The sequence below is a fragment of the Magallana gigas genome, chromosome 5 (genome assembly GCF_963853765.1).
Source record: "Magallana gigas chromosome 5, xbMagGiga1.1, whole genome shotgun sequence".
Classification (NCBI taxonomy): domain Eukaryota; kingdom Metazoa; phylum Mollusca; class Bivalvia; order Ostreida; family Ostreidae; genus Magallana; species Magallana gigas.
This window is the reverse complement of record NC_088857.1, coordinates 53,874,839-53,902,474: the sequence shown is the minus strand read 5'-3', so window position 1 is coordinate 53,902,474 and position 27,636 is coordinate 53,874,839. Positions and strand designations below refer to the sequence as shown.

Here is a 27,636-nt window from a genome sequence, read left to right as displayed (position 1 = left end):
AGAAAGGTGTATAATGTACTTGTATATGGAAATTTCCAAAACAATTTCAAGATTAAAATAATTTCTTCACAAGAGATGTACCTTGTTGTTGGTTCCATCTCCATAACAGTGTCCTGCAATGACAAATCATTAATTAAACATCTATGAGACAGATGAATAGGTAGGTGGATATGATTTGATATATAATGTGTCCCTCCCACAACTCCCCTAATATACCATAAACAAATCATTTCAAAAACGTTATAATCTTTATATTTTAGATTATAATGGATGTTATTTGTTTAGATAAAGTGCGTTGTTTTGTGTACAATTACATGAAATCAAAAACAGGGACACAAAAACTAATATAATGGTAATAAATAGAACTATAGTTATGAGAAAAATAAAGTAAGACACGCTCACGCACCTACTAGACGGAAGATGTCTGTTCCACTAGCACCAATACCGTTTATGACGGCTTTGACAAATCCGATTTTCTTTATTACTGTAAAGGGATGAAGAAAAAATTATGATTGAAAACAAAATAAATTTAGTCTTGTCATTCCGAATATTTTACAAGGAATTAGTATTGAGCCTATTGAGAAAAAAGACAGAGATTTGAACAACATTTATTGGATCTCTTACTGTCGGCATCGCTTTGAAGGACCTGAATAGTAGCATCCACTCCTTGCTTCATACACCGGAAGATCAGTTCAAACTTCTTGTCACAGCCAGTCATCTTCTCTACGTCAGCTATTATCGAATACCAAAAACTTACATGTGTTTAGATAGAATCATTACCGTATATTCATATTTGTTGGACATATCCCATGAAATCATATCAGTAACTCATAGGTAACCGGAATAGGAATGGCCATTTGTCTAAGACATATTGAAATAAATGACAAACAGTAAACGTATATACAATCAATAAAATAGACTTGGGACAACATTATTTTTGCAATTAACCCACAAGATCGGTGCTTATCTTTGACAAAAAACATATAATTTACAAAAAAACTACCGTAAGACTAGATATGTCCCCGAGTTTTAATTGTTAAAAATTGCATAATCAAAAAACATATTGTAGATGTAAACATATGTAGAGGTACAAGAAAATGACAATATGGAGCGTTATCTGCCATAAAGATATGTACATACACAATCATATATCTAACATGCAGAAAGTGAAAGGGGGGGGGGTTGGTGGTTAGCGAATGTTTACAAACAAACACACCATAACTCATTTATACAGTTACATATCTATAAACGTGTTTAATTCTACTCCTATATCATTCGGTGAATAATCGTGAAAGAGTAAATTTTACTGACACATATTGTTTTCTTAATTGCTGTATGGGTTTTCCACTCAATGAAATTCAACACTTGTAACTGTTTTCAAATTATCGCTGATAGTTGATAACAGTATGCACAGTTCATGTTCGATATCGTGTCAAGATTTATACAGACACATTCTGTTTTCATTTGTTTTGAGAAGTATTAGAACTATACCAACAAGCGAATAGTTTTTGAACTCTGAAACTTAGCATTGAAACACAATTATACAGATAACTACAGGTAAGAAATCGAATCCCTGTATCAAAAGTCATCTTTAACTTACCCGGTGTACACCCGTCGTTAGCGTCCGCAGGCAGATCTAAGGGACGGATCGCTTTCTCTGTATTGGAAAGAGAACTCAATACTTGTTTGGTAATCGGTGATTAAAATTGATACAAAACACGAGAGATAACAAATATCCAATAGAGACAACAAAGCCATGATAAGATACCGTCATCAGCATCCATCTTTAAGAGCTCCATCATTCCCCCTACATGCTGCATTGCTTTAAAGCCATTTTCTTTTGTATCCTCTATTAAACATGAAAAATGATAACCTTCCTTATTAGAATCATATAACAAAACTTATTTCTAAGGTTTACCATGTATCATTCACACTGCTTTTGATGTACAGAGAAATTCAAGTGAGGCGTTTAACCATTTCTTGCGTTTAATTATGTATTTTAAATAGATTTCCTTTAGATAGTACATGTATACATTTATAAACACGCACAAAAACATATTAAATGAAAATCTCACATGCTTAGTTTCGGTACACATCTATTCTCTTTGAGTATGATGAAGGACTTGTCCCCCTCCCCAAAAATAGAGCATTGAGGTTGTTTTACTTACCCCCCGAGAGTAGAGCATTAAGGTTGTTCTTGACCTCATTGAGATCACGCAGAAGAAGGTCGGTGTACCGTTGGATCTCCTCTGGAGAAGCATGTGCCACATCTGTCAATTTAGAGTAGCTAGCTTTTACCATAATCGTGTTAGTCAGAGTAATTTGTTCTTACAAATTCGAACATATTTTTGTTTACATTTTTTATGGGAGTGGGGATGAAAAAAAGGAACTGCTTTACCTTCTTCGCTAGCTTTCCAAGTATCAACCCAGTGCTGATAAGTGTTCTAGTAATAGAAATGGGACATTTAGTTAAAAAAGATCAACTTATCTATAAATTTATTTGACATAATAAAGAATGTCTTATTTTCTATCTCTCTTTCAATTTGCAAACAATTTCTTTAACTAAAAGACAATATGTATTTTAAAAATACTTTATAAAACATATACTATTTACTTTTAGTTTTGAATATTTCATTTTAAAAAATAAAACAATAGATTCATTTATACTACCCTATCAGAGTTCTTCCCATAGCACATGTCTGTAAAAGGTAAAATGCATATAATAATCGATTGTAATCACAACTATGAGGTTATTTTCGCAGACGAAATGCATGGATACATAGAGAAAAAGTCGATACCTGCTAGCTGGAATACTCCCTTAGCTCCAGCGCCAATTCTATTGATGACAGCTTTGGTAAAGCTGATCTTTTCAATAACTGTCAAATATTTTATGAACAGATTATAAAACGTTATAAATTAAAGTAATAAACCGAATTTTCTGCTGTTAAATTAAAGACATTGTAAATTAAAGATTTTGCTATTTGTTTTTTGAGTGTTTTGAGATTTGCAAAAGACTAAACTAAAAGTAACTTACTGTCGGTCTGGTTACTCCTTAGACTGTCAATCACCGCGACTACCCCGCCCCTGATACATCTCAGGATCAATCCAAACTTGGCATCACAAGTATCTTGTTTTTCAATGTCTTCTAAATAAACCACATATCCAATGAGTTCATTGTCAAACAGATTACATCTCAGAGGTGGTTCGTAACTATCATTGTTTAGTGTGCTGGCAATTACATTACATTGTAGTTTTAAAAAAGGAATGGTGGTCTAGTTGGTCAACCACGAAATTTTGTTAATTACCGAAATTATTCTATCAACTTAATTAAGTGCTAATTAATCTTGTGACAAAGGCTGTACATTTTTGAGTTTTTATTTTTGTCTGAAATTTCCCTTTTTAACAGACCCTCAATGAAGTTAGCGCTTAGAGTCAAACCACTTACTATTTATCAGTTGTTACCAAAAACTCTTGGTGATCAAAAGCAAACTTAAGACAATATATCAAATAAAGCTAAAGCTAAAGTTAATTATCAATAGAATATGGTATTAAAGTGATAAGTAAAATGGTATTTCAAAAGAAATGGCATTAAAATAATCGCTTTTTCATTCGTGAGCTCAGTCAGGTTTTTTTTAACCGAGAATAAAGCAATTAACAACTATCTTTCGTAAATGACGTTGGCTTAAGTTGTAGACCCCTTGTGAAGTTATTTTCCCACAGCCTGTATAGGTAATATGATTAAGGTACAAAATTGATCTCATTTATAAGGAAGATTATATACTAATTAAAATTTTTAACGGCCGAGGCAAGTTTTTGCAGTAAACTGTCTTAATTTTAATCATTTTGATCATAACAATTATTAAGTATAAAGAATTAAAACGAACCACAACAATCTTTAAAATTGAAAGTTTATTTTTAAAGTCCTTTATAACAAAATCAAGAAACGTATAGGTACCAAACAATGTAAAAATCACAGAACTAATACCGCATGTGTCAGATAGGTAAAGTTAGCCACCAGTAACTGGCTACTAGTAACTGGCTACGAGAAGTAAGAAAACCTAGCTACTAGTAACTGGCTACGAGATAAAATCAAAGTTGGCTACTCGTAACTGGCTACTAGTAACTGGCTTCGAGAAGTAAGAGAAGCTAGCTACTAGTAACTGGCTACGAGATGAAAGAAACTTGGCTTCTAGTTACTTCTTACTGTCCATGTGAGAACACATACCTAGGATTTTTATTTGTGTTCTTAAGATGTACATTGCACTATATCACTGTCAATTGTCAATATATCTCAAGTAGCTGTATATATAAATTGAAGATATATGCCAGACTCGCTAATATCAACATTATGTCAAGTCATCCACATAATATTACGACACAATTACTCAGATATCCCTCTGTATGTAGTCAGCTACTTCTGAATTTCGTTACAAATATCTTTATTTTTTGTCTGTTTTTTAGCGGTTTTGTCAATATATCTCAAGTAGCTGTACATGTATATTTAAATTGAAGATATATGCCAGACATGCTAATATCAACATTCTATCAAGTCATTCACATAATATTACGACACAATTACTCAGACATCTCTATTTATGTAGTCAGCTACTTGTGCATTTTGTTACAAATATCCGTATATTTTGGCGGTTTTGTCAATATATCTCAAGTAGCTGTATATTTAAATTGAAGAAATATGCCAGATATGCTATTATCAACATTCCTTCAAGCCATCCACATAATATTACGACACAATTACTCAGATATCTCTCTTTATGTAGTCAGCTATTTGTGCATTTTGTTACAAATATCTTTATTTTGTGGCGGGGTTGTCAATATATCACAAGTAGCTGTATATTTAAATTAAAGAAATATGCCAGAAATGCTATTATAAACATTCCTTCAAGTCATCCACATAATATTACGACACAATTACTCAGATACGCTCTTTATGTGGTCAGCTACTTGCGCATTTTGTTACAAATATCCTTATATTTTAATTTGACGCTTTTGTCAATATATTGCAAGTAGCTGTATATTTAAACTGAAGATATATGCCAGACATTGTATTATCAACATTGCTTCAAGTCATCCACATAATATTACGACATAATTACTCAGATATCGCTCTTTATGTGGTCAGATACTTGTGCATTTTGTTACAGATATCCTTATATTTTGACGGTTTTGTCAATATATTGCAAGTAGCTGTATATTTAGATTGAAGATATGTGCCAGATATGCTATTATCAACATTCCTTCAAGTCATCCACATAATATTACGACATAATTACTCAGATATCGCTCTTTATGTGGTCAGCTACTTGTGCATTTTGTTACAGATATCCTTATTTTTTGACGGTTTTGTCAATATATTGCAAGTAGCTGTATATTTAAACTGAAGATATATGCCACACATGCTATTATCAACATTCCTTCAAGTCATCCACATAATATTACGACATAATTACTCAGATATCTCTCTATATGTAGTCAGCTACTTGTGCATTTTGTTACAAATATCGTTATTTTCTTTACGGTTTTGTCAATATATTGCAAGTAGCTGTATATTTAGATTCAAGATATGTGCCAGATATGCTATTATCAACATTCCTTCAAGTCATCCACATAATATTACGACATAATTACTCAGATATCGCTCTTTATGTGGTCAGCTACTTGTGCATTTTGTTACAAATATCTTTATATTTTGACGGTTTTGTAAATATATCTCAAGTAGCTGTATATTTAAACTGAAGATATATGCCAGAAATGCTATTATAAACATTCCTTCAGGTCATCCACATAATATTACGACACATTTACTCAGATATCGCTCTTTATGTGGTCAGCTACTTGCACATTATGTTACAAATATTCTTATATTTTGACGCTTTTGTCAATATATCTCAAGTAGCTGTATATTTAAACTGAAGATATATGCCAGACATTGTTTTATCAACATTGCTTCAAGTCATCCACATAATATTACGACATAATTACTCAGATATCGCTCTTTATGTGGTCAGCTACTTGTGCATTTTGTTACAGATATCCTTATATGTTGACGGTTTTGTCAATATATTGCAAGTAGCTGTATATTTAAACTGAAGATATATGCCAGACGTGCTATTATCAACATTCCTTCAAGTCATCCACATAATATTACGACATAATTACTCAGATATCGCTCTTTATGTGGTCAGCTACTTGCGCATTTTGTGACAAATATCCTTATATTTTGGCGATTTGTCAATATATCTCAAGTAGCTGTATATTTAAACTGAAGATATATGCCAGACATGCTATTATCAACATTCCTTCAAGTCATCTTCATAATATTACGACACAATTACTCAGATATCTCTCTATATGTAGTCAGCTACTTGTGCTTTTGTTACAAATATCATTATTTATTTACGGTTCTGTCAATATATTGCAAGTAGCTGTATATTTAGATTGAAGATATGTGCCAGATATGCTATTATCAACATTCCTTCAAGTCATCCACATAATATTACGACAAATTTACTCAGATATCGCTCTTTATGTGGTCAGCTACTTGTGCATTTTGTTACAAATATCTTTATATTTTGACGGTTTTGTCAATATATCTCAAGTAGCTGTATATTTAAACTGAAGATATATGCCAGACATGCTATTATCAACATTCCTTCAAGTCATCCACATAATATTACGACATAATTACTCATATATCGCTCTTTATGTGGTCAGCTACTTGCGCATTTTGTGACAAATATCCTTATATTTTGGCGGTTTTGTCAATATATCTCAAGTAGCTGTATATTTAAACTGAAGATATATGCCACACATGCTATTATCAACATTCCTTCAAGTCATCCACATAATATTACGACACAATTACTCAGATATCTCTCTATATGTAGTCAGCTACTTGTGCATTTTGTTACAAATATCGTTATTTTTTTACGGTTTTGTCAATATATTGCAAGTAGCTGTATATTTAGATTGAAGATATGTGCCAGATATGCTATTATCAACATTCCTTCAAGTCATCCACATAATATTACGACATAATTACTCAGATATCGCTCTTTATGTGGTCAGCTACTTGTGCATTTTGTTACAGATATCCTTATTTTTTGACGGTTTTGTCAATATATTGCAAGTAGCTGTATATTTAAACTGAAGATATATGCCACACATGCTATTATCAACATTCCTTCAAGTCATCCACATAATATTACGACATAATTACTCAGATATCTCTCTATATGTAGTCAGCTACTTGTGCATTTTGTTACAAATATCGTTATTTTCTTTACGGTTTTGTCAATATATTGCAAGTAGCTGTATATTTAGATTCAAGATATGTGCCAGATATGCTATTATCAACATTCCTTCAAGTCATCCACATAATATTACGACATAATTACTCAGATATCGCTCTTTATGTGGTCAGCTACTTGTGCATTTTGTTACAAATATCTTTATATTTTGACGGTTTTGTAAATATATCTCAAGTAGCTGTATATTTAAACTGAAGATATATGCCAGAAATGCTATTATAAACATTCCTTCAGGTCATCCACATAATATTACGACACATTTACTCAGATATCGCTCTTTATGTGGTCAGCTACTTGCACATTATGTTACAAATATTCTTATATTTTGACGCTTTTGTCAATATATCTCAAGTAGCTGTATATTTAAACTGAAGATATATGCCAGACATTGTTTTATCAACATTGCTTCAAGTCATCCACATAATATTACGACATAATTACTCAGATATCGCTCTTTATGTGGTCAGCTACTTGTGCATTTTGTTACAGATATCCTTATATGTTGACGGTTTTGTCAATATATTGCAAGTAGCTGTATATTTAAACTGAAGATATATGCCAGACGTGCTATTATCAACATTCCTTCAAGTCATCCACATAATATTACGACATAATTACTCAGATATCGCTCTTTATGTGGTCAGCTACTTGCGCATTTTGTGACAAATATCCTTATATTTTGGCGGTTTTGTCAATATATCTCAAGTAGCTGTATATTTAAACTGAAGATATATGCCAGACATGCTATTATCAACATTCCTTCAAGTCATCTTCATAATATTACGACACAATTACTCAGATATCTCTCTATATGTAGTCAGCTACTTGTGCTTTTGTTACAAATATCATTATTTATTTACGGTTCTGTCAATATATTGCAAGTAGCTGTATATTTAGATTGAAGATATGTGCCAGATATGCTATTATCAACATTCCTTCAAGTCATCCACATAATATTACGACAAATTTACTCAGATATCGCTCTTTATGTGGTCAGCTACTTGTGCATTTTGTTACAAATATCTTTATATTTTGACGGTTTTGTCAATATATCTCAAGTAGCTGTATATTTAAACTGAAGATATATGCCAGACATGCTATTATCAACATTCCTTCAAGTCATCCACATAATATTACGACATAATTACTCATATATCGCTCTTTATGTGGTCAGCTACTTGCGCATTTTGTGACAAATATCCTTATATTTTGGCGGTTTTGTCAATATATCTCAAGTAGCTGTATATTTAAACTGAAGATATATGCCACACATGCTATTATCAACATTCCTTCAAGTCATCCACATAATATTACGACACAATTACTCAGATATCTCTCTATATGTAGTCAGCTACTTGTGCATTTTGTTACAAATATCGTTATTTTTTTACGGTTTTGTCAATATATTGCAAGTAGCTGTATATTTAGATTGAAGATATGTGCCAGATATGCTATTATCAACATTCCTTCAAGTCATCCACATAATATTACGACATAATTACTCAGATATCGCTCTTTATGTGGTCAGCTACTTGTGCATTTTGTTACAAATATCTTTATATTTTGACGGTTTTGTCAATATATCTCAAGTAGCTGTATATTTAAACTGAAGATATATGCCAGACATGCTATTATAAACATTCCTTCAAGTCATCCACATAATATTACGACATAATTACTCAGATATCGCTCTTTATGTGGTCAGCTACTTGCGCATTTTGTGACAAATATCCTTATATTTTGGCGGTTTTGTCAATATATTGCAAGAAGCTGTATATTTAAACTGAAGATATATGCCAGACATTGTATTATCAACATTGCTTCAAGTCATCCACATAATATTACGACACAATTACTCAGATATCTCTCTATATGTAGTCAGCTACTTGTGCATTTTGTTACAAATATCGTTATTTTTTTACGGTTTTATCAATATATTGCAAGTAGCTGTATATTTAGATTGAAGATATGTGCCAGATATGCTATTATCAACATTCCTTCAAGTCATCCACATAATATTACGACATAATTACTCAGATATCGCTCTTTATGTGGTCAGCTACTTGTGCATTTTGTTACAAATATCTTTATATTTTGACGGTTTTGTCAATATATCTCAAGTAGCTGTATATTTAAACTGAAGATATATGCCAGAAATGCTATTATAAACATTCCTTCAAGTCATCCACATAATATTACGACACAATTACTGAGATATCGCTCTTTATGTAGTCAGCTACTTGCGCATTTTGTTACAAATATCCTTATATTTTGACACTTTTGTCAATATATTGCAAGTAGCTGTATATTTAAACTGAAGATATATGCCAGACATTGTATTATCAACATTGCTTCAAGTCATCCACATAATATTACGACATAATTACTCAGATATCGCTCTTTATGTGGTCATATACTTGCGTATTTTGTGACAAATATCTTCATATTTTGACGGTTTTGTCAATATATCTCAAGTAGCTGTATATTTAAACTGAAGATATATGCCAGACATGCTATTATCAACATTCCTTCAAGTCATATACAAAATATTACGACACAATTACTCAGATATCTCTCTTTATGTAGTCAGATACTTGTGCATTTTGTTACAAATATCGTTATTTTTTTACGGTTTTGTCAATATATTGCAAGTAGCTGTATATTTAGATTGAAGATATGTGCCAGATATGCTATTATCAACATTCCTTCAAGTCATCCACATAATATTACGACATAATTACTCAGATATCGCTCTTTATGTTGTCAGCTACTTGTGCATTTTGTTACAAATATCCTTATATTTTGACGGTTTGTCAATGTATTGCAAGTAGCTGTATATTTAAACTGAAGATATATGCCACACATGCTATTATCAACATTCCTTCAAGTCATCCACATAATATTACGACATAATTTCTCAGATATCGCTCTTTTTGTGGTCAGCTACTTGCGCAATCTGTTACATATATCCTTATATTTTGACGGTTTTGTCAATATATTGCAAGTAGCTGTATATTTAAACTGAAGATATATGCCAGACATTGTATTATCAACATTGCTTCATGTCATCCACATAATATTACGACACAATTACTCAGATATTTCCCTTAATGTGGTCAGCTACTTGTGCATTTTGTGACAAATATCTTTATTTTTTGGCGGTTTTGTCAATATATCTCAAGTAGCTGTATATAGAATGCTGATATATACAAGTCATGTTCATTTTAATATTATATTAGGACATTCACATGATATTACGACATAATTACTTATATATCTTTCTCAATCTCATCAGCTACAAGTGCATTTTGTTATAAAAACTTCCATTTTCAACAGTTAAGTTGATAAACCTCAAGTAGCTGTGTAAAAAAATGAAGATATCTACTAGTGTGGTTGATTTAAACATTCTATAAGGTCACCAACATGATATTATGACACAATTACTTAGATATACCTTTAAATCTCATCAGCTTCTAAAACTGTTTGTTAAAAATATTTCTTTTTTTTTTTAGGATTTTGTCAACATTTTTCAAGTAGCTTTATGTATAGACTGCTCATATTAACCAGTCTTGCTTATTTCAACATTCTATTAGGTCATCCACATGATATTACGGCACAACTACTCAGATATCACTCATAATCTCGTCAGCTACTACTGCATTTCTTTACAAATATCTTCATTTTTAACACTTTCCATGTTAGTCAAGTTTCTGTACATAAAGATTAAAGATTAAAGATATCTAGTTTTTAATTTAAATATTGAAGAACCAAAAAAAAAAAATTAAAATCATAAAGATTGTAACAATCTTATCTGTAAGGGGATGGGGGAGGGGGGGGGGGGGGCAAAATTTACTTATAATTTAAATTTCACTGGTTATTTTCTTTCATTCACTTCATCTTTTTACGTGCACACGAAAAACGTATGGGGAGAAATAAAGATATTTGTAACAAAATGCACAAGTAGCTGACTACATAAAAAGAGATATCTGAGTACCTGTGTCGTAATATTATGAAGATGACTTGAAGGAATGTTAATTTAGCAAGTATGGCATATATCTTCAATTTAAATATACAGCTACTTGAGATATATTGACAAAACCGCTAAAAAATGAGGATATTTGTAACAAAATGCACAAGTAGCGGACTACATAAAGAGAGATATCTGAGATATTATGTCGTAATATTATGTGGATGACTTGAAGAAATGTTGCTAATAGCACGTCTGGCATATATCGTCCATTTAAATATACAGCTACTTGAGATATATTGACAAAACCGCCAAAAAATAAAGATATTTGTAACAAAATGCACAAGTAGCTGACTACATAAAGAGAGATATCTGAGTAACTGTGTCGTAATATTATGTGGATGACTTGAAGGAATGATGATAATAGCATGTCTGGCATATATCTTTAATCTATATGTACAGCTACTTGAGATATATAGACAAAACAGACAAAAAATAAAGATATTTGTAACGAAATGCACAAGTAGCTGACTACACCAAGAGAGATATCTGAGTAATTGTGTCGTAATATTATGTGGATGACTTGACAGAATGTTGGTATTAGCATGTCTTGCATATATCTTTAATCTATATATACAGTTACTTGAGATATATTGACAACCCCGCAAAAAAATAAAGATATTTGTAACAAAACGCACAAGTAGCTGACTACACCAAGAGAGATATCTGAGTAATTGTGTCGTAATATTATGTGGATGACTTGACAGAATGTTGGTATTAGCATGTCTGGCATATATCTTCAATTTATATGTACAGCTACTTTAGATATATAGACAAAACCGCCAAACAATAAAGATAATTGTAACGAAATGCACAAGTAGCTGACTACATAAAGAGAGATATCTGAGTAATTGTGCCGTAATATTATGTGGATGACTTGACAGAATGTTGATATCAGCATGTCTGGCATATATCTTTAATCTATATGTACAGCTACTTGAGATATATAGACAAAACAGACAACAAATAAAGATATTTGTAACGAAATGCACAAGTAGCTGACTACATAAAGAGCAATATCTGAGAAATTGTGTCGTAATATTATGTGGATGACGTGAAGGAATGTTGATAATAGCATGTCTGTCATATATCTTCTATTTAAATATACAGCTACTTGAGATATATTGACAACCCCGCAAAAAAATAAAGATATTTGTAAGAAAATGCACAAGTAGCTGACTACATCAAGAGAGATATCTGAGTAATTGTGTCGTAATATTATGTGGATGACTTAACAGAATGTTGATATTTGCATTTCGGCATATATCTTCAATCTATATCTTCAGCTACTTCAGATATATTCATAAAACCGCCAAAAAATAATGATATTTGTAACAAAATTCACAAGTAGCTGACTACATAAAGAGCGATATCTGAGTAATTGTATCGTAATATTATGTGGATGACTTGACAGAATGTTGGTATTAACATGTCTGGCATATATCTTTAGTCTATATGTACAGCTGCTTGAGATATATTCACAAAACAGACAAAAAATAAAGATATTTGTAACGAAATGCACAAGTAGCTGACTACATAAAGAGAGATATCTGAGTAATTGTGCCGTTATATTATGTGGATGACTTGCCAGAATGTTGATATCAGCATGTCTGACATATATCTTCAATCTTTATGTACAGCTACTTGAGATATATAGACAAAACAGCAAAAAGATAAAGATATTTGTAACAAAATGCACAAGTAGCTGACTACATAAAGAGAGATATCTGAGTAATTGTGTTGTAATATTATGTTGATGACTTGAAGGAATGTTGATATTAGCATGTCTGGCATATATCTTCAATCTATATGTACAGCTACTTGAGATATATTTACAAAACAGACAAAAAATAAAGATATTTGTAACGAAATGCACAAGTAGCTGACTACATAAAGAGAGATATCTGAGTAATTGGGTTGTAATATTATGTGGATGACTTGACAAAATGTTGATATTAGCATGTCTGGCTTATATCTTTAATCTATATATTCAGCTACTTGAGATATATAGACAAAAAAGACAAAAAATAAAGATATTTATAACGAAATGCACAAGTAGCTGACTACATAAAGAGAGATATCTGAGTAATTGTGCCGTAATATTATGAGAATGACTTGACAGAATGTTGATATTAGCATGTCTGGCATATATCTTCAATCTATATGTACAGCTACTTGAGATATATAGACAAAACAGACAAAAAATAAAGATATTTGTAACGAAATGCACAAGTAGCTGACTACATAAAGAGAGATATCTGAGTAATTGTGTCGTAATATTATGTGGATGACTTGACAGAATGTTGATATTAGCATGTCTGGCATATATCTTCAGTCTATATATACAGCTACTTGAGATATATTTACAAAACAAACAAAAAATAAAGATATTTGTAACGAAATGCACAAGTAGCTTACTATATAAAGAGAGATATCTGAGTAATTGTATCGTAATATTTTGTGGATGACTTGACAGAATGTTGGTATTAGCATGTCTGGCATATGTCTTCAATATATATGTACAGCTACTTGAGATATATAGACAAAACAGCAAAAAGATAAAGATATTTGTAACGAAATGCACAAGTAGCTGACTACATAAAGAGAGATATCTGAGTAATTGTATCGTAGTGTAATGTGGATGACTTGACAGAATGTTGATATTAGCATGTCTGACATATATCTTCAATCTATATATACATTGTATAATCTATATTATTGACAATTGGCAGTGATATAGTGCAATGTACATCTAAAGAACACAAATAGAAATCCTTGGTATGTGTTCTTACATTGACAGTAAGAAGTAACTAGAAGCCAAGTTTCTTTCATCTCGTAGCCAGTTACTAGTAGCTAGCTTTTCTTACTTCTCTTAGCCAGTTACTAGTAGCCAGTTACTAGTAGCCAACTTTTATTTAATCTCGTACTAAGCCAGTTACTAGTAACTAGCTTTTCTTAGGTCTCGTAGCCAGTTACTAGTAGCCAGTTACTAGTAGCTAACTTTACCTATCTGCATGTGTCCCCCATTCGCAAGAATAATGGCAAAACATCTGCTCCTCATAAAGTTCACATAATTAAAAAAGAAACACTTTTAACCTTTTTGGAAGGTTATTCCAAGTGTCAACGCAGTCTCTCTCCAGTTGTGCTAAATTTTGTGGCTGGGGAAGCTGTCTGCATATTTTGTCTATCTCGTCCCATAGATCTAAATGTCAAGTCCAGTCCAGTCAAGCAGATGCTATGCCTCTACATCATCCGTTGTGTTGTTCAGCCAGTGAGGGGTGGCATTATTTTGCATCAAAACTATTCCTAGATTTGCTCTATTGTGTGAGATTGCCACTGGCTGAAGATGTGGTTTTGATCCCTCGCAGCAAACAAGTTTTGGTGAAGTTTTCGTGTGTATAAATATTTCCACCCATATCGTTATTGGGCCACCACCAAATTGCCCCATTTTTCTTACAGATTATAGTCAGTCTCTCTTCTGCGATACACACGGTTCCGTCCATCTAATCGGTGCTAACTGAATCAGCTGAACCAACTCAACCCCAATCTGCACGGGTGTACCTAAGATGACGTCTTGCCCAAGATAACCGGAATTAGCTGTGCCTTGCCGACAACACCAAGCCTACATAAAGTCGCCTTGCACGCAATCCTTCATACCTCAGTCTGTTCCTCACTGTCAGGTTACTGAGGGGCCTTCCTTGTGTTCCTTAAGTGTGCTATGCAGTTGCGCGTGCTGTAAGGTTTCTATCCAGAAGGCGAGTCACCCTTTACAGCGGTCCTATTGCTGTGTCGTTACACGTTTGCAATAAACCCGGACGAGCTTTTGAATGGTTTTGTGGTCGCTGTTAAAAATTCTAGCGATCTCTAATGAGTATTTCTAATATTATGAATTTAGATTAGTGTTTATTGTTTATGACAGTGTTTCATAGAGTTGTAATTGAATAAACAAATATTGTGCAAGAATACAAATCTATGGCGATTCTATATTTGCTCTGATTGGTCCATGCCCACTGCTCTTGCACGTTCTTGGACAGACATGGTCTTATGATTTTTTTAAAGCAACCATAAGCAAGGAAAATATTAAAACGAACCGTTTTGAAAAACAGACTCGGAAAACCTATAGAACTTTCACTCTTCGTTATTCTACGAAACGGTCGTGATCGAGTAGTTACTCGATTACATTGGACAGCTTAGAATTTAAAAATAGCGTACGCTAGTGGTATACCTTAAACTGATGCGAGTATCACGTTTAATATAATAAAAATTTATTTTATAATAAAAGTACCACGCATCATTATTTATATAAACAAAAAAAACCCACAAAAAGCAACCAAAAACAAAACAAAAAACAAAAAAAAACAAACAAAAAAGGCAAAATTTTAACGGCAAGCTATCAAGTAACTAAGATAAACGACACTAAGATGAATAAGTTTACTTTATTTATAATGCTTTTGATTAATTTTATAAGCTAAAATGAAAATCTATTTACATCTTTGAATATCGTATAAAATATGAGATTCGATGGGATTAAGAACTAATGCTTTATGCGTATCCCTAAACATAACCGATCTAAAAGATCTAAAAAGGAATGGATGAGAAAAAGAATGTGAGGAGAGAGAGAGAGAGAGAGAGAGAGAGAGAGAGAGAGAGATTGTGAAGAAAATATGAAGTGATGTGGTATTTACCTGCAGTGCATCCTTGGTCGCTGTTTTCCGGAAGCTGCATAGGTTTAATTGATGTTTCACCTTGCATAAAAAAGATTGTTACCCTTCATATACTGAAGAAATACAAAATCGAATTTATCAATTACCGCCATGGTGACTCTTAGACCTACCGGAAACTGCATCAAGCTGCAGAAGTTGTATGGCGCCAGCAATATGATGCAGTGCAATCGCGCCTTCTTCCTCTCCACCCTCTTTAAAAAATATATATAAGGTATATCTTAAAAGTGGTTCAATAAAGTTGTAGATTTATACTGGCATAAATAACAATTTGTCCGTACTTCCGCTGAGGACCACATCAAAAGACTGCACCATTCTCCCGAGATCCCTCAACAACAGCTCCACGTAGCGTTCTATCTGGTCGGCAGGGGCGTTCTTTACGTCTAATAAAAAAAATTATAGTGCTAGTCTACTGGTATTCTTTCAAGACGCTTTAAATTTTTGGCGAGTATTTTCCTCTTTTTTTATGGTGAAAATAAGTGTTACCGTCCTCCGAAGCCGTCCACGTGTCTATCCAGTGTTGGTTTTGGTTCTGGAACATACATGTAACATGGGAGTCAATACCTCGACATTTTTGTATTTAAGATAAAATAAAAAAAATAACTTCGCTTAAAGCTTTAACAGCAGAACATGTACGAATTACCTCATTATTCTGATTATCCTGATTGTCATAGCATTCCTCTGTAAATATGGAGAAAAAATCGATATAAAACGAATAAAAGAGAGATAAAAAAAAATATAAAATAAGCTTAAAATCAAACAAATCTTTCGAGAAACGATTCTCGTGAATTTGGTAAAGTAATTCTACCACGCACCTGCTAGCTCGAATATCCCTGCCGCCTTGGAACCGATCTTATTGATGACAGCTTTGGAAAATTTTATCTTCTTCAATGCTAATCATGAAGCATTAATAATTAATTATGATAAATCATATTTTGTAAACATTTAGACCTACCTAGTTTACAAAAATAAATGAAAAATGTTCGAATCATTTTCAATATAATCTTGCAAAGCATTTTACCTTTGCACGTTTAATTGCAACTCAAAGCTTTTCATAATTCTTTAACGGTATATCTGTTTGTTTGTTTGTTTGTTTGTGTGTGTGTTTGTCTGTTTGTTTTAGACATGGTGGAGCAGTAGTCTTGTCATGTTACGTACATGGTTGTTAATTTCATGCACTTACCGTCATCATCACTCTTCAGACTGCTGATAAGGATTGCGACCCCCCTTCTTATACATCTCAGAATCACACCAAACTTGGCATCACAGCCGTTTTGTTTCTCTACGGCGTCTTTATAAAGTAAAAAAAAGCGAAAATAAGACGCGATACAAAAAAATTGGATCATTGAAACTTCCCACTTTATTTTCATGAGATTTTGAAGACTTTTGTATCTATAAATATGTGTTGAATTTTCTTTTCGTTTACAGTACTTAGATTTTTATTGAGAGTATTAATCATTTAAATCACTCATTACCAGCGCTGCATTGACTGTCCTTATCCTCGGGTAGCTCCATTGGCTTGATAGAACTCTCGTCTACAACACAAAATATGATCCTCAGCTAAAAGGTCTACTTGTATAATCTACACGTTATACAAACCATTAGTCACTGATATTAAAACAAGTAGCCATTTTACCATTGTTCAAAACTAACACCATCTGCATACATCATATCATGCAAAATTGGACAATAGCGCTTTAATTTTAAGAGTGTTTAATAGATTAACGTTTATTGCATTATTCATTTTATCTTTAGACATGCATACATGTATCAGTTATCATCATTTCCCTTTTTTCTTTGAAAAACTAATTCATCCTATACATTGAAGGAACTACAGGATCATATTTCACCGGCAGAAGGGTTTTTATTTGTGGAGAAGAGAATTATGCGTGTAAATAAATATGTTGTACCTGCAGCGTCTATTTCAGTGAGCATTATCATCCCTCCGAGCTGATACAGGGCTTTCTCACCGCCGTCCTCTAATCCTTCTGTTAACGAAAAAAGCCTATAACATCAAAAAGTTATACAGTGTTTAATGACAAAGGACAAGAGAACTTATTAGTTTCATAGTTTGTGGTTGACCTAACATGGATTGTACCTGGTAAGCATATTTTACATTGGAGGCGAAAGAAAATTAGCAGGAGGTAAGATAATTAGATACCTTTGGGCGGATTAAATTAACTTTGTCGTCATTGTATCAAAAGTCCAGAGATAGACGTATGCAAACCTTTCAACAAGATGTCAAATCCAAAAACACCGACGTGAAGATGTAAACAAGAGCATAAAGATCTTATTAGTTAAAAACAAATTCAACGATTCGAAGGAACTTAATTCTTTATTAGTTAACATTTGCCTTTGTTTTCTTTCAAATTTTCTTCAATTATTACTAAAACAGGAATTGTAAGCACACAGATAAATGTTAGTATTTTAGCAAATAAATACATAAATAGCACCGCATGTTTTGTTAGCCAAATTGTCTATTTTCTTGTAATTTTTCTCTATCATGTTTTAAAATGTCAAATTACAACATTTTTTTCTTCACTCTCATCATGTACAGTCAGTTCGAATGTTGTGAATTTCAATGCGTGTAATATAGATTTACAATTCAAAGCAATCGGACAATTTTCTGTAGAATAAAAGGAATACGTTGCTTATCATAAATTGACCACGAAACGCAGAAATGACACCATAAGTTTATCGTCTATGGATTTGCATGTACTCACTCCCTGATAGCAAAGAGTCCAGGGTTGTGATGACGTCATTAAGGTCCCGGAGCATAAGTCCGGTATATCGTTCAATCTCCTCCTTGGAAACATTGCTCAACTCTGAAAAAGACCATGAACCACATTTATAAAAAATAACGAAATTTAAAGTAAGTCTAAATTCAAAATTATATTTGTGTTTGTGATAAGTGAATGAATCTATATTTCAATTAAATAACTCATTAACCGAAAAAAAAGATGACATAGAAAAAACTATTAGGTGTAAATGTAGAACCCTTTGATAAATGATTTTAAAATTATTAATTTCATTTTAATTGGGTTTTACATCCATGATCCATCACAAAACGATATCATGCAGTTGATTAATTTAACTCGTGTTGGTGCTCTTCTTTAGGTGATCTGTTTACGCTAATGTTATGTACAGTTGCTTATTAATGTTGTGTAAATATTACTAACATTATTTGTCTTTTTCACTAAAACTTTAATTCTTGCCTGCCTGTACTTTTGTTACATTAAATGAAAGGACCTCAGCAAGAATACTACGAGCGCTACTTTATTCAAATAGTCAATGGAGGCCAAACATATTTTTTCACTTTCAGGTGTAGTTTTTTTTTTAAATTTAGAATGTAACTAGACTGTATATGTCCTGTCCGTTTCGTTGTAATATTGGGGTTAAAAATATGGAAAAAAGAAACTAACCAATTTAAGTGCTCAGTTTAATTTAAACTGTCAACAGTTATTCATTGAAAGAAAATCAGCAAAAACCTGACAGGAACCACGCTGAGGATTTCCTCATTACATACATAACCTAGATATTATTCGAACCAAATCACAGAGGTTTCTCAAAAACTCGTCAAAAGACTTCTTTTTATCCCCTGACACACCCACTTAGTGGAGAGCTATTTACACCTAACAAGTTTCTCCTTTCTTTCCCTACGACCTTGTCCATATTGTCACTTCGACGTTAATAGTCTCCTCCTCAATCCCCCACACCCCTCAGGCAGTCAATGGGTACTTATATGTATAACTTTGAGGTACAAATCAGTGTTAAAATCAATTTGCTCGAAATTACAAAGTTTTCATTCCAATACATATGCACGTGGTTCTTAATAACAGGTTTCTGTAACAGGACATCGTGAGAAGGTACATGTACATAGGTACAGTGTAATACCTTAGTAGGCCACGCACAAGGATCTCATTTGAAATTGTATTCAGTGGTTTGTGGGAATAAGATTATCTTAGTTATTTCACATATTCATTATGAGAAAGCTACAGTGTGTCGCTGCAATTTCATAAAGTGTTTTGTTAAATTCAAAGTTTATGTAATAAAAATGTTATTTAAAATAAAGAGTGATAAAACTACGTGGTGTGTCGGTCTCTAAAATGACAATTACACTATACATTAAATTCAACTGGTTCCCATTCAGTCACAATTACAGCATGTCATCGGGTGCCCACTTTCTGAACCCATTCTCAAAAGTATTTCAAAACAACTCAACAGTGACGAAACTGATTGTCTCTTTATCATCGGCCTCATAGTGAAGTTTTCAAGGGTCGAAACTGACCGTGCTTTAAACTGTTAAACTTCATTTAGCATTATTAAATTGTTCGCTACCTACCTCGTCAATCGGCAATTCCGCGCCGTATTAAACACACCTTTATATCACCGGAACTTTGTCTATTTTAACCGTTTTGTTTAACACCATGTAAACATGCATTTACAGTATAGGGAAATGCAAGTCAACTTTATTCTTGATTTTTTATTTGAACTCTTTAAATTGATTTACAAATATTACATGCCAAATATAACTTTTTCCAGTGGTGATATCTTTTAGCATATTTGTATATTTTTGCTAATTTTAAAATGTTTCAATCATGGGAAACGTTAAGTGCAAAAATAACTATTTATGTCAAATGTAAATCTTTTAAAGACATATATTTAAATTAAAATTTAATTTCCCTTTATTTTATGAAAATCTATTGTAATTCCTACTGCTCTAAACCGACCCGACTGTAATCTACATGATCTCGTGAAACAGTGTAAGCATATGATTATATGCAATTTTCTAAGTTTCAAAACTGTTCTAAACTACTGATTTTACTGTTCTTTGTACGTTCCAATCACATCGATAATAATTTAGAAACTTTTACTCATTTTTTTTTTTTTTTTACAGAAAACTGATTTAATATAAAATGAAATAGAGATGTATACATATCTACAGTAAAACGATTCATATGTGTCATAAATGTACTGCAGAAAAAAACTATGGTAGGTTATGTATATTTTCTGCTATACTAGCTTCCTTCATATCGCATATCATTGTTATAAACAAATGACTGACAAACAAAATAAATATTTCCAAGCTTCGCTCAGTGTTAACAATGGCTGAGGTTTTAACACACTCAATGCATGGCGTCGGAAGCAAATTGAAAGTGGGGGGAGGCTAGACTTACCATAAATTCTTGAGAAGCAAAAAATAAAAAGGTTTTTTTGTTATGGTTATGAATAACTTTGCAAACGCCCTTTCCCCCAGCCCCATAGGTTCCGACGCCTATGCAATGCCCCTGTTCGTGGCAAATTCCCTACTCACCCTCCTCTGTGGTCCCCCATATCTTGCTCCAGTGCTGAAGGTCATCTAAAGGTCCCTCTCTCTGCAAAACAATTTTCATATATAGCATATACTATCGAATCTATTAATTGTATTTTTCAAACGATCAGTTAAACACGTGAGAGCAATAATCGTGTTCCAATAGACCAAATTGTTAAAAAAAATCAACTTAGATTACAATAGCTTAATGTTTTCTGTGTAATTGGTTTTTTTTATTTACTGAATATATTTTTTCAATTTGAAAAAAAATACCTTTCTCATGGGCAGAGCTATGGCCACCACAACTAAAGCAGACAGAGTCACGATAGAGCGCATGATTCTGTAAATGACCCTTCTTTTCCCAGTGCTTTCTGTAAGTCCACGGCCAGCAAAAGGTTGTAAATTGATATAGGGGTAAACTTTGAAATGTTGCAGCGATTAAAGTGACAATGACCAGCCTACCTGGACAGGGGATAATGGTAAGCAGACAGGTAACAAACAACCATGGTTACACGACACGGGTCGCTGGGGATTAAAGATGTTTTGTGAAGATCGCTCTATGTCGGGTAGTGTACGTGCAATTACCTGTTTCAGATTAGGAAATAAACCGAGGAGGAAGCCCACTGTTCTGCTTCCTTGTAAGCTGATTGCAAATAATACCTGATAAATTACTAGTATTTCTATATAATATACTTTTGCGTTTTTCATTAATATAATAATTTCCAATGACTATCTAAAAGATGAAAGCTAATTTTCAAAGTCTCATTCTTGTGCAACGTTTAAGACTTTTGCTTAATATGCTTTCCCTTTTCTGTGTTGGAGAAAACATTAACCTAGCAAGTTTGACTATTGACAATTTTGATTTAAGGAGACTGGCTGATCAGCAAACTAGCCATCAAGTCTACCTTAAATTCTTAAATAATATGATTATTCAAGCTATAAACTATTGTTGATTAAAAATGTGTTTTTATATTTAAGCGTTAAATTGAAACATTTTCTTAAATTTTTGTACAGTGCTCTTTTTGTTAAAGAGATCAATATAGTCTTAAAATGACGAAGGCCATCCAGCCCTCTTAAACTTAATTTGAAAACCGAAATAATTAACGGGCAAAATGAAACACTTTTTCATACATCTCCGAGAAGGTAAGAGAAGGGCGTAAAGAGTAAAATGCTTTCTTTGATGGAACAGACATGAACATGAGGAGGCGATAACAATCACTGCAGTAAAAAATACCCCTCGCCAATAAAGCACATTTTACTTTTGTTTACAATACCCGCTTCGTTTAAGAGATAGGAACTGCCACAGTTAAACGCGACATGGGTTGAGCTGACATTTTGTCGTGTTATTATCACGTTTTTTAAAATGTTTATATAGTGTCAATGTTATACACGTGTTCAGTCTTTTATTAGAATGATGTCATTATGTTCCTTTTATTACACAGATCGTTTTACAATATTGTTCGGAATCTGTAAAACACTTAACAGCCCATTAAATGTTTAATACAACTGTAGAGATTCATCAAAGCAAACAAATCTTAAATTATCGATTACCGCTAAATATTAAATCGGTTTGAAACTGATGGTTACAACGACCGACTGATGTTTACTTTGTATTGTTGCGTGTACTGTTAAACTGAATATGAAAATACTGAAACAGTAATCTACCGGAACCCATGTCTACTGAACATGATATAATACAAACATGTAGGACGAGGCTCGATATTGGTCGTCATACAGAAATATTAGTGATAAAGCTGTATTGTAAAGATACTCATCGGGAAGAATCTGCAAACTCTTTTCTTTACCTACCAAAACATTATAATATTTCATAACTACCATAACGATATACTTAAGAGTTAGATCGAAAATATAATGAAATACTGTAAATTCATTAGAATTCACGGTGGCTCAATGTTCGTGGTGTTCGTCGGTAGCCCTCCACCACGAAATTACATCTTCGACGAAAACACATTTAGAAAGTGTTATATTTCTTACTGGATCTGAAAACCGACGCATACACGAAATTATATTCCCACGAATAAGCTAAAATCACATTCAACGAAAATTGGCCTCCATTAAATGATTCCACAGTAATGTTTGTTAAGAAGGAAAGATAATTCGGTGATATCAAATCTAATTATTCCCATTGCCCATTCTCATTGCCCACAGGCACTATGGAATAATGTTCCTCAAAGAGGATGTAATTAGAAGCCATTTTAATAAAATTTTGGACTTTCGGTGGAATGTTTCTATATAGTTTTTTCATCAAAACAAGTTGTCAAATTATCTGACCTTCCTGATTTGCAGAGAGAAGTTCATTAATATTTAATGGTTGTCGGAATTGGGAAGTTGATTTTCTTCGTACATCGGACCCTGAAATAGCGAGGATGATCTCCAGTACCCTGTAAATATTCTATTTACAGTACATGAATTTTTTTTACAGGAAGTGAAGGTAGGCAATCAAAGCAGCGTCAGAATCATATTATCTAAGTAATCATTACAAAACCCACATCTTATTCGTACTTCATGTTTATTTAGGTATAAAAAAAAGAAACCTTACTAACGTAAGAGGCCCCTTTTTAAAGCGAAACGCGAGCAATTACTGGAAGCTTTAACGACAATCTGGGCGAAGAAAAAACCAAAGTACTGAAAGCCTCTTTTGGTGCTTCTTTAGGCATATTGTGTAGTAAAAAAAACTGAAAATCAATCTCTCTCTCTCCTGTTTTTAATGTCGGCAAAGCGTCAGAGAGCGACCAAATTTTGTAAGCGGCTATAAACAAAAATATGTCTGTCTAGTAGAAAAAAGTTCAACAGTTTCTGCCTTTAATTTTGCATCAAGCGTTTTACATTTAATCCCAATTTCTTCAACGCGCAGCAAAGTAGTTCATGGAAATTCATGCGCATTGAATGTGTTCAAAATGCATAGTCTTGTTTTAAAAACACTGTATTTATAAGAAAACTAAATAAATAAAGATAGACAATTCCCCCGAAATAAAACAAACAAAAACAAAATGCCGACAAGTTTGACAAAACGTGGCTCTTTGTTTAACTATTTGGTATAATAGCGGAAGCTTTAACTTTGACGCTGTTTGTTTGTTTGTTTGTTTGTTGTTGTTTCTTTACTTTTGAAGTTGTGCTATTTATAGTAACATTGGCTATTTGCCTGCCTACAGCCAGGACTCTGCTTTCAGCAGAGCCCTGCTAAAAGTCAAACCACTGAATTTCCGACGTCAGAATTTTCCCCACAAATCCGTGTGGTTACTATGCATATGGTTACCAATTACATTCTCGCAAGAACATGCCAAAATGAATTTAAGAGTGTTTGAAAAAGAAAACGAAGCGAATATCAACGTAAACACTGGCTTCACAATTACTTTCTAAAAAGGGTAAAGAACTATATTTGCATTGAATTAAACAACGCAATAGAATTAGGAATGTCTTTTAAACAACATCTTCGCTAGCCAAGGGTTTTCAGTCCATTCTGCTCCCCATAAACATGGGGAGCGAAGATGTTTAAACAATCTATCTTTTAATTTAAATCAGTTTTAAAATGTAATCTAATTCAAAATATTCAGTTTTTGTATGGTTGAACTATAACTCGCCAGTCCGTCAACTCAGATTTTCCCTGAAGGTACAGTGCCGCAGCTTTATTTCCTGGTTTTCACGGTCATGACCAAACACGCAAGAAAGGTTAAATTAAAAAAATGTTATGCAAAGAAAGAACAAAAATACACATTCAGTTGCAAAGAACTTGTTTTAATCATATGTTATACTATGCTACAATGTAAAAGAGAAATAATAATTCGAAAGAAGCTTAAATATATCTACAGGTGTATTAAATTAATTAATATATTGACATCACAATTAATGGTAAGTGAAATGATTAAAGTGAAATGCTTATCTAATAAAGAATACACCCAATCAACCTGTTAAGTGTCTCTCTTAAAGCAGTTTATTCATACAAAAGAGCAATTTACTGTGTTGGCATGATAAAACACATATCTAGATATTTTTCCGTTGATTTGTGATTACATGTATATCAATACACGTTTTACTCTTCCCTTGGCACTATGATGAAAAGCACAGTAATAGAAGCAGCAATTGCTATGACACAGATACCAAGTGCGAAATTGTCTAACCAACGCGACAGAATTTTCCACGTCAAAATATCCCCGTCGTCGGACAATACGTCATCACTTTTTTCGTTAAGCGCATACTTCCTCTCTCTATTGGATTTTCTTGAACGGAGCTTCTCCTGTACTCGAAGCAACAGTTTAGGAACGGGTCGCTTTGCATCGGCGTAGTACAGTGACGAACTTAGTATTACAAATGCACATATAACTGTACTAATAATGAGATAGGAAAACAGAAAATAGGATACTATTGCGGTCCGAAAAGACGTTTTTGGCAGATTTTCGCCCACGAGTGTGAAAAACACTGCAATGGCCAGGAGAACAGTGATAGAATAAGACACACGCTCGCCGCTTTCGACCGGTAAAACAAAAACTAAAAGATTAAGAACTGTCATACAAACTACAGGAAGAATGAAGTTTAGTACAACAAACATCGGTCGTCTCCGCATCGCTATTTTAACACTAACCGACGAAATGCCACCATTCGTGGACTTGGTTGTTGTGTTAACTAATCTCCATTCTCCGTGCTTTGAGTAGTGGGTCAATGGTAGCTCTGTCGTGGGACTGTGTAGGACAAGAGAATACGAAGAGTACCCCCAGCATACAAAATCTAATTCACAGAGCTGAACATCGAAAGGATAATGTGTCACATCTACGTCACATACGCTCGATATGATGTCACCAGGTACCCAGATGATTTTCCCTTGATTATTGAGAGTCACGGGGAACATATTGTTGACAAACCCTTTCATACTATCATAAGGATTTGAAATAACAGGGTTTGGTGTCCAAATGTTGCTTTCGGAAATCACCAATACGTTTGTATTGTTGTACAAAGAAGCATTCCATTTTAATCGAAAATCTGTCCAAGTTAAGTAAAACGCAGCCATTACAGAAAATTTCCCGGTCAGTTCGTCAAACTCTCGAATCCCGAAGAGAAGAAACGTCATACTTACATTAACGGGTACACTTCTTTTTTCCTGTGGAAGTATATTTTTATTGTAGTCCGCAAACAAGTCACTATAAACAATATCCGCCTGGGACTTTCTTCCGTTTACGAAACACGCCTGAAAAAGTACCATTGGGAAAAAGAGTTTTGTTACGAGCATGTTGTATAAAACAGATTTATATAGTTCCTATCCAAAAATATAAAGTATTCTGTTTCAGATGCCTACATCTATCAATCTGTCAATGTAGTACAATAATCTAAGCAATAGGCACACTTACAAAGCATTACGGAAAGTATAAAGCGAATCAATAAGTCAACGTTTAATTATGCAATATCGATTCTCCATCAGTAATAACAATATTGAAATAGACCTATTGATTTGAGCAAATAATTTTAAAACCTATCACTGTTCATGTAAATTCGTTTGTAGAACTTCGCCTCGCCATCTATGAGATTGATCAACCCAATATATTTCCGTAGTGAGTCAGTAACTAACCTAATAAGTAATAGTACATTAATGAAGGAGCAAGCACAGACATTAATCGTAAATTAAATCTAAAAGCTCACGTGTGGCAACCCGTTTTTCGTCCCACTGTAAATGTGTATGCTAACATTTAGCATTAATACATTTTTCTCAGAATGTTTAAATGTTAGTTATTAAGATCTTCAGTAAATAGAAACTTAAAATGAAGTAAAATTTCTTTTAAAAATTCAAACAGTGTCTGTTATTACATGGATTATCTGTTGCTCTCTAAATATCGAACCCTTGGCTAGCATAGAGACGATAGAAAACAACTGAAGAAAAATCATTAACTCACTCAACAAATAAGTGTTAACAGGGTAAGAATGTTCTATCGTAACCCCCCCCCCCCCCCCCCGAAAATGATCAATTTCAACCACATTACTTTGTTAAAATGCACGAGGTAACCTTTTTTCATTGGTTTTATAACTTTTTCATTGTTTATATTTAGAGTTAGAAAAGTGAATGTAGCTGTAAATTTAAAGGAAGACAACAAAGTCAAACTTATTTGAAGATCGGCGAATGCGTGATTTTTATGACCGTTGTTTTGTTGATCTGAGCTAACTTTTATTCTTTACAGGTATTTAATACTGTAACAGTAAATGCAAGTAAAGCCGTCCACATCGTTTAAGGCACAAAGCAAAGCT

General features: G+C 33.1%; 1 protein-coding gene across 1 annotated transcript; it reads right to left on the bottom strand.

Moving 5' to 3' along the window:
- Positions 1–35: 35 nt before the first annotated feature.
- On the bottom strand, positions 36–21,880 carry LOC105337270 (uncharacterized). The gene is made up of 22 exons (XM_066083567.1): positions 21,661–21,880; positions 21,391–21,451; positions 18,800–18,901; positions 17,987–18,064; positions 17,552–17,611; positions 17,260–17,367; positions 16,892–16,969; positions 16,720–16,757; positions 16,563–16,608; positions 16,358–16,459; positions 16,190–16,270; positions 16,041–16,100; positions 3,035–3,145; positions 2,799–2,876; positions 2,671–2,699; positions 2,399–2,444; positions 2,169–2,270; positions 1,769–1,849; positions 1,601–1,657; positions 625–732; positions 407–484; positions 36–113 (listed from the first exon to the last, which is right to left on the bottom strand). Exons 1-22 carry the CDS (start codon positions 21,721–21,723, stop codon positions 67–69), a joined length of 1,614 nt encoding a protein of 537 aa, XP_065939639.1. The 5' UTR covers positions 21,724–21,880; the 3' UTR covers positions 36–66.
- Positions 21,881–27,636: the final 5,756 nt, after the last annotated feature.

Coding starts and splice junctions, on each gene's coding strand:
- LOC105337270 (XM_066083567.1), bottom strand. CDS start 21,723: ATGCGCTCTATCGTGACTCTGTCTGCTTTAGTTGTGGTGGCCATAGCT. Junction 485..624: donor CCTTCAAAGCGATGCCGACA/GTAAGAGATCCA, acceptor ATCCCTTTACAG/TAATAAAGAAAATCGGATTT. Junction 114..406: donor AGACATCTTCCGTCTAGTAG/GTGCGTGAGCGT, acceptor TTGTCATTGCAG/GACACTGTTATGGAGATGGA.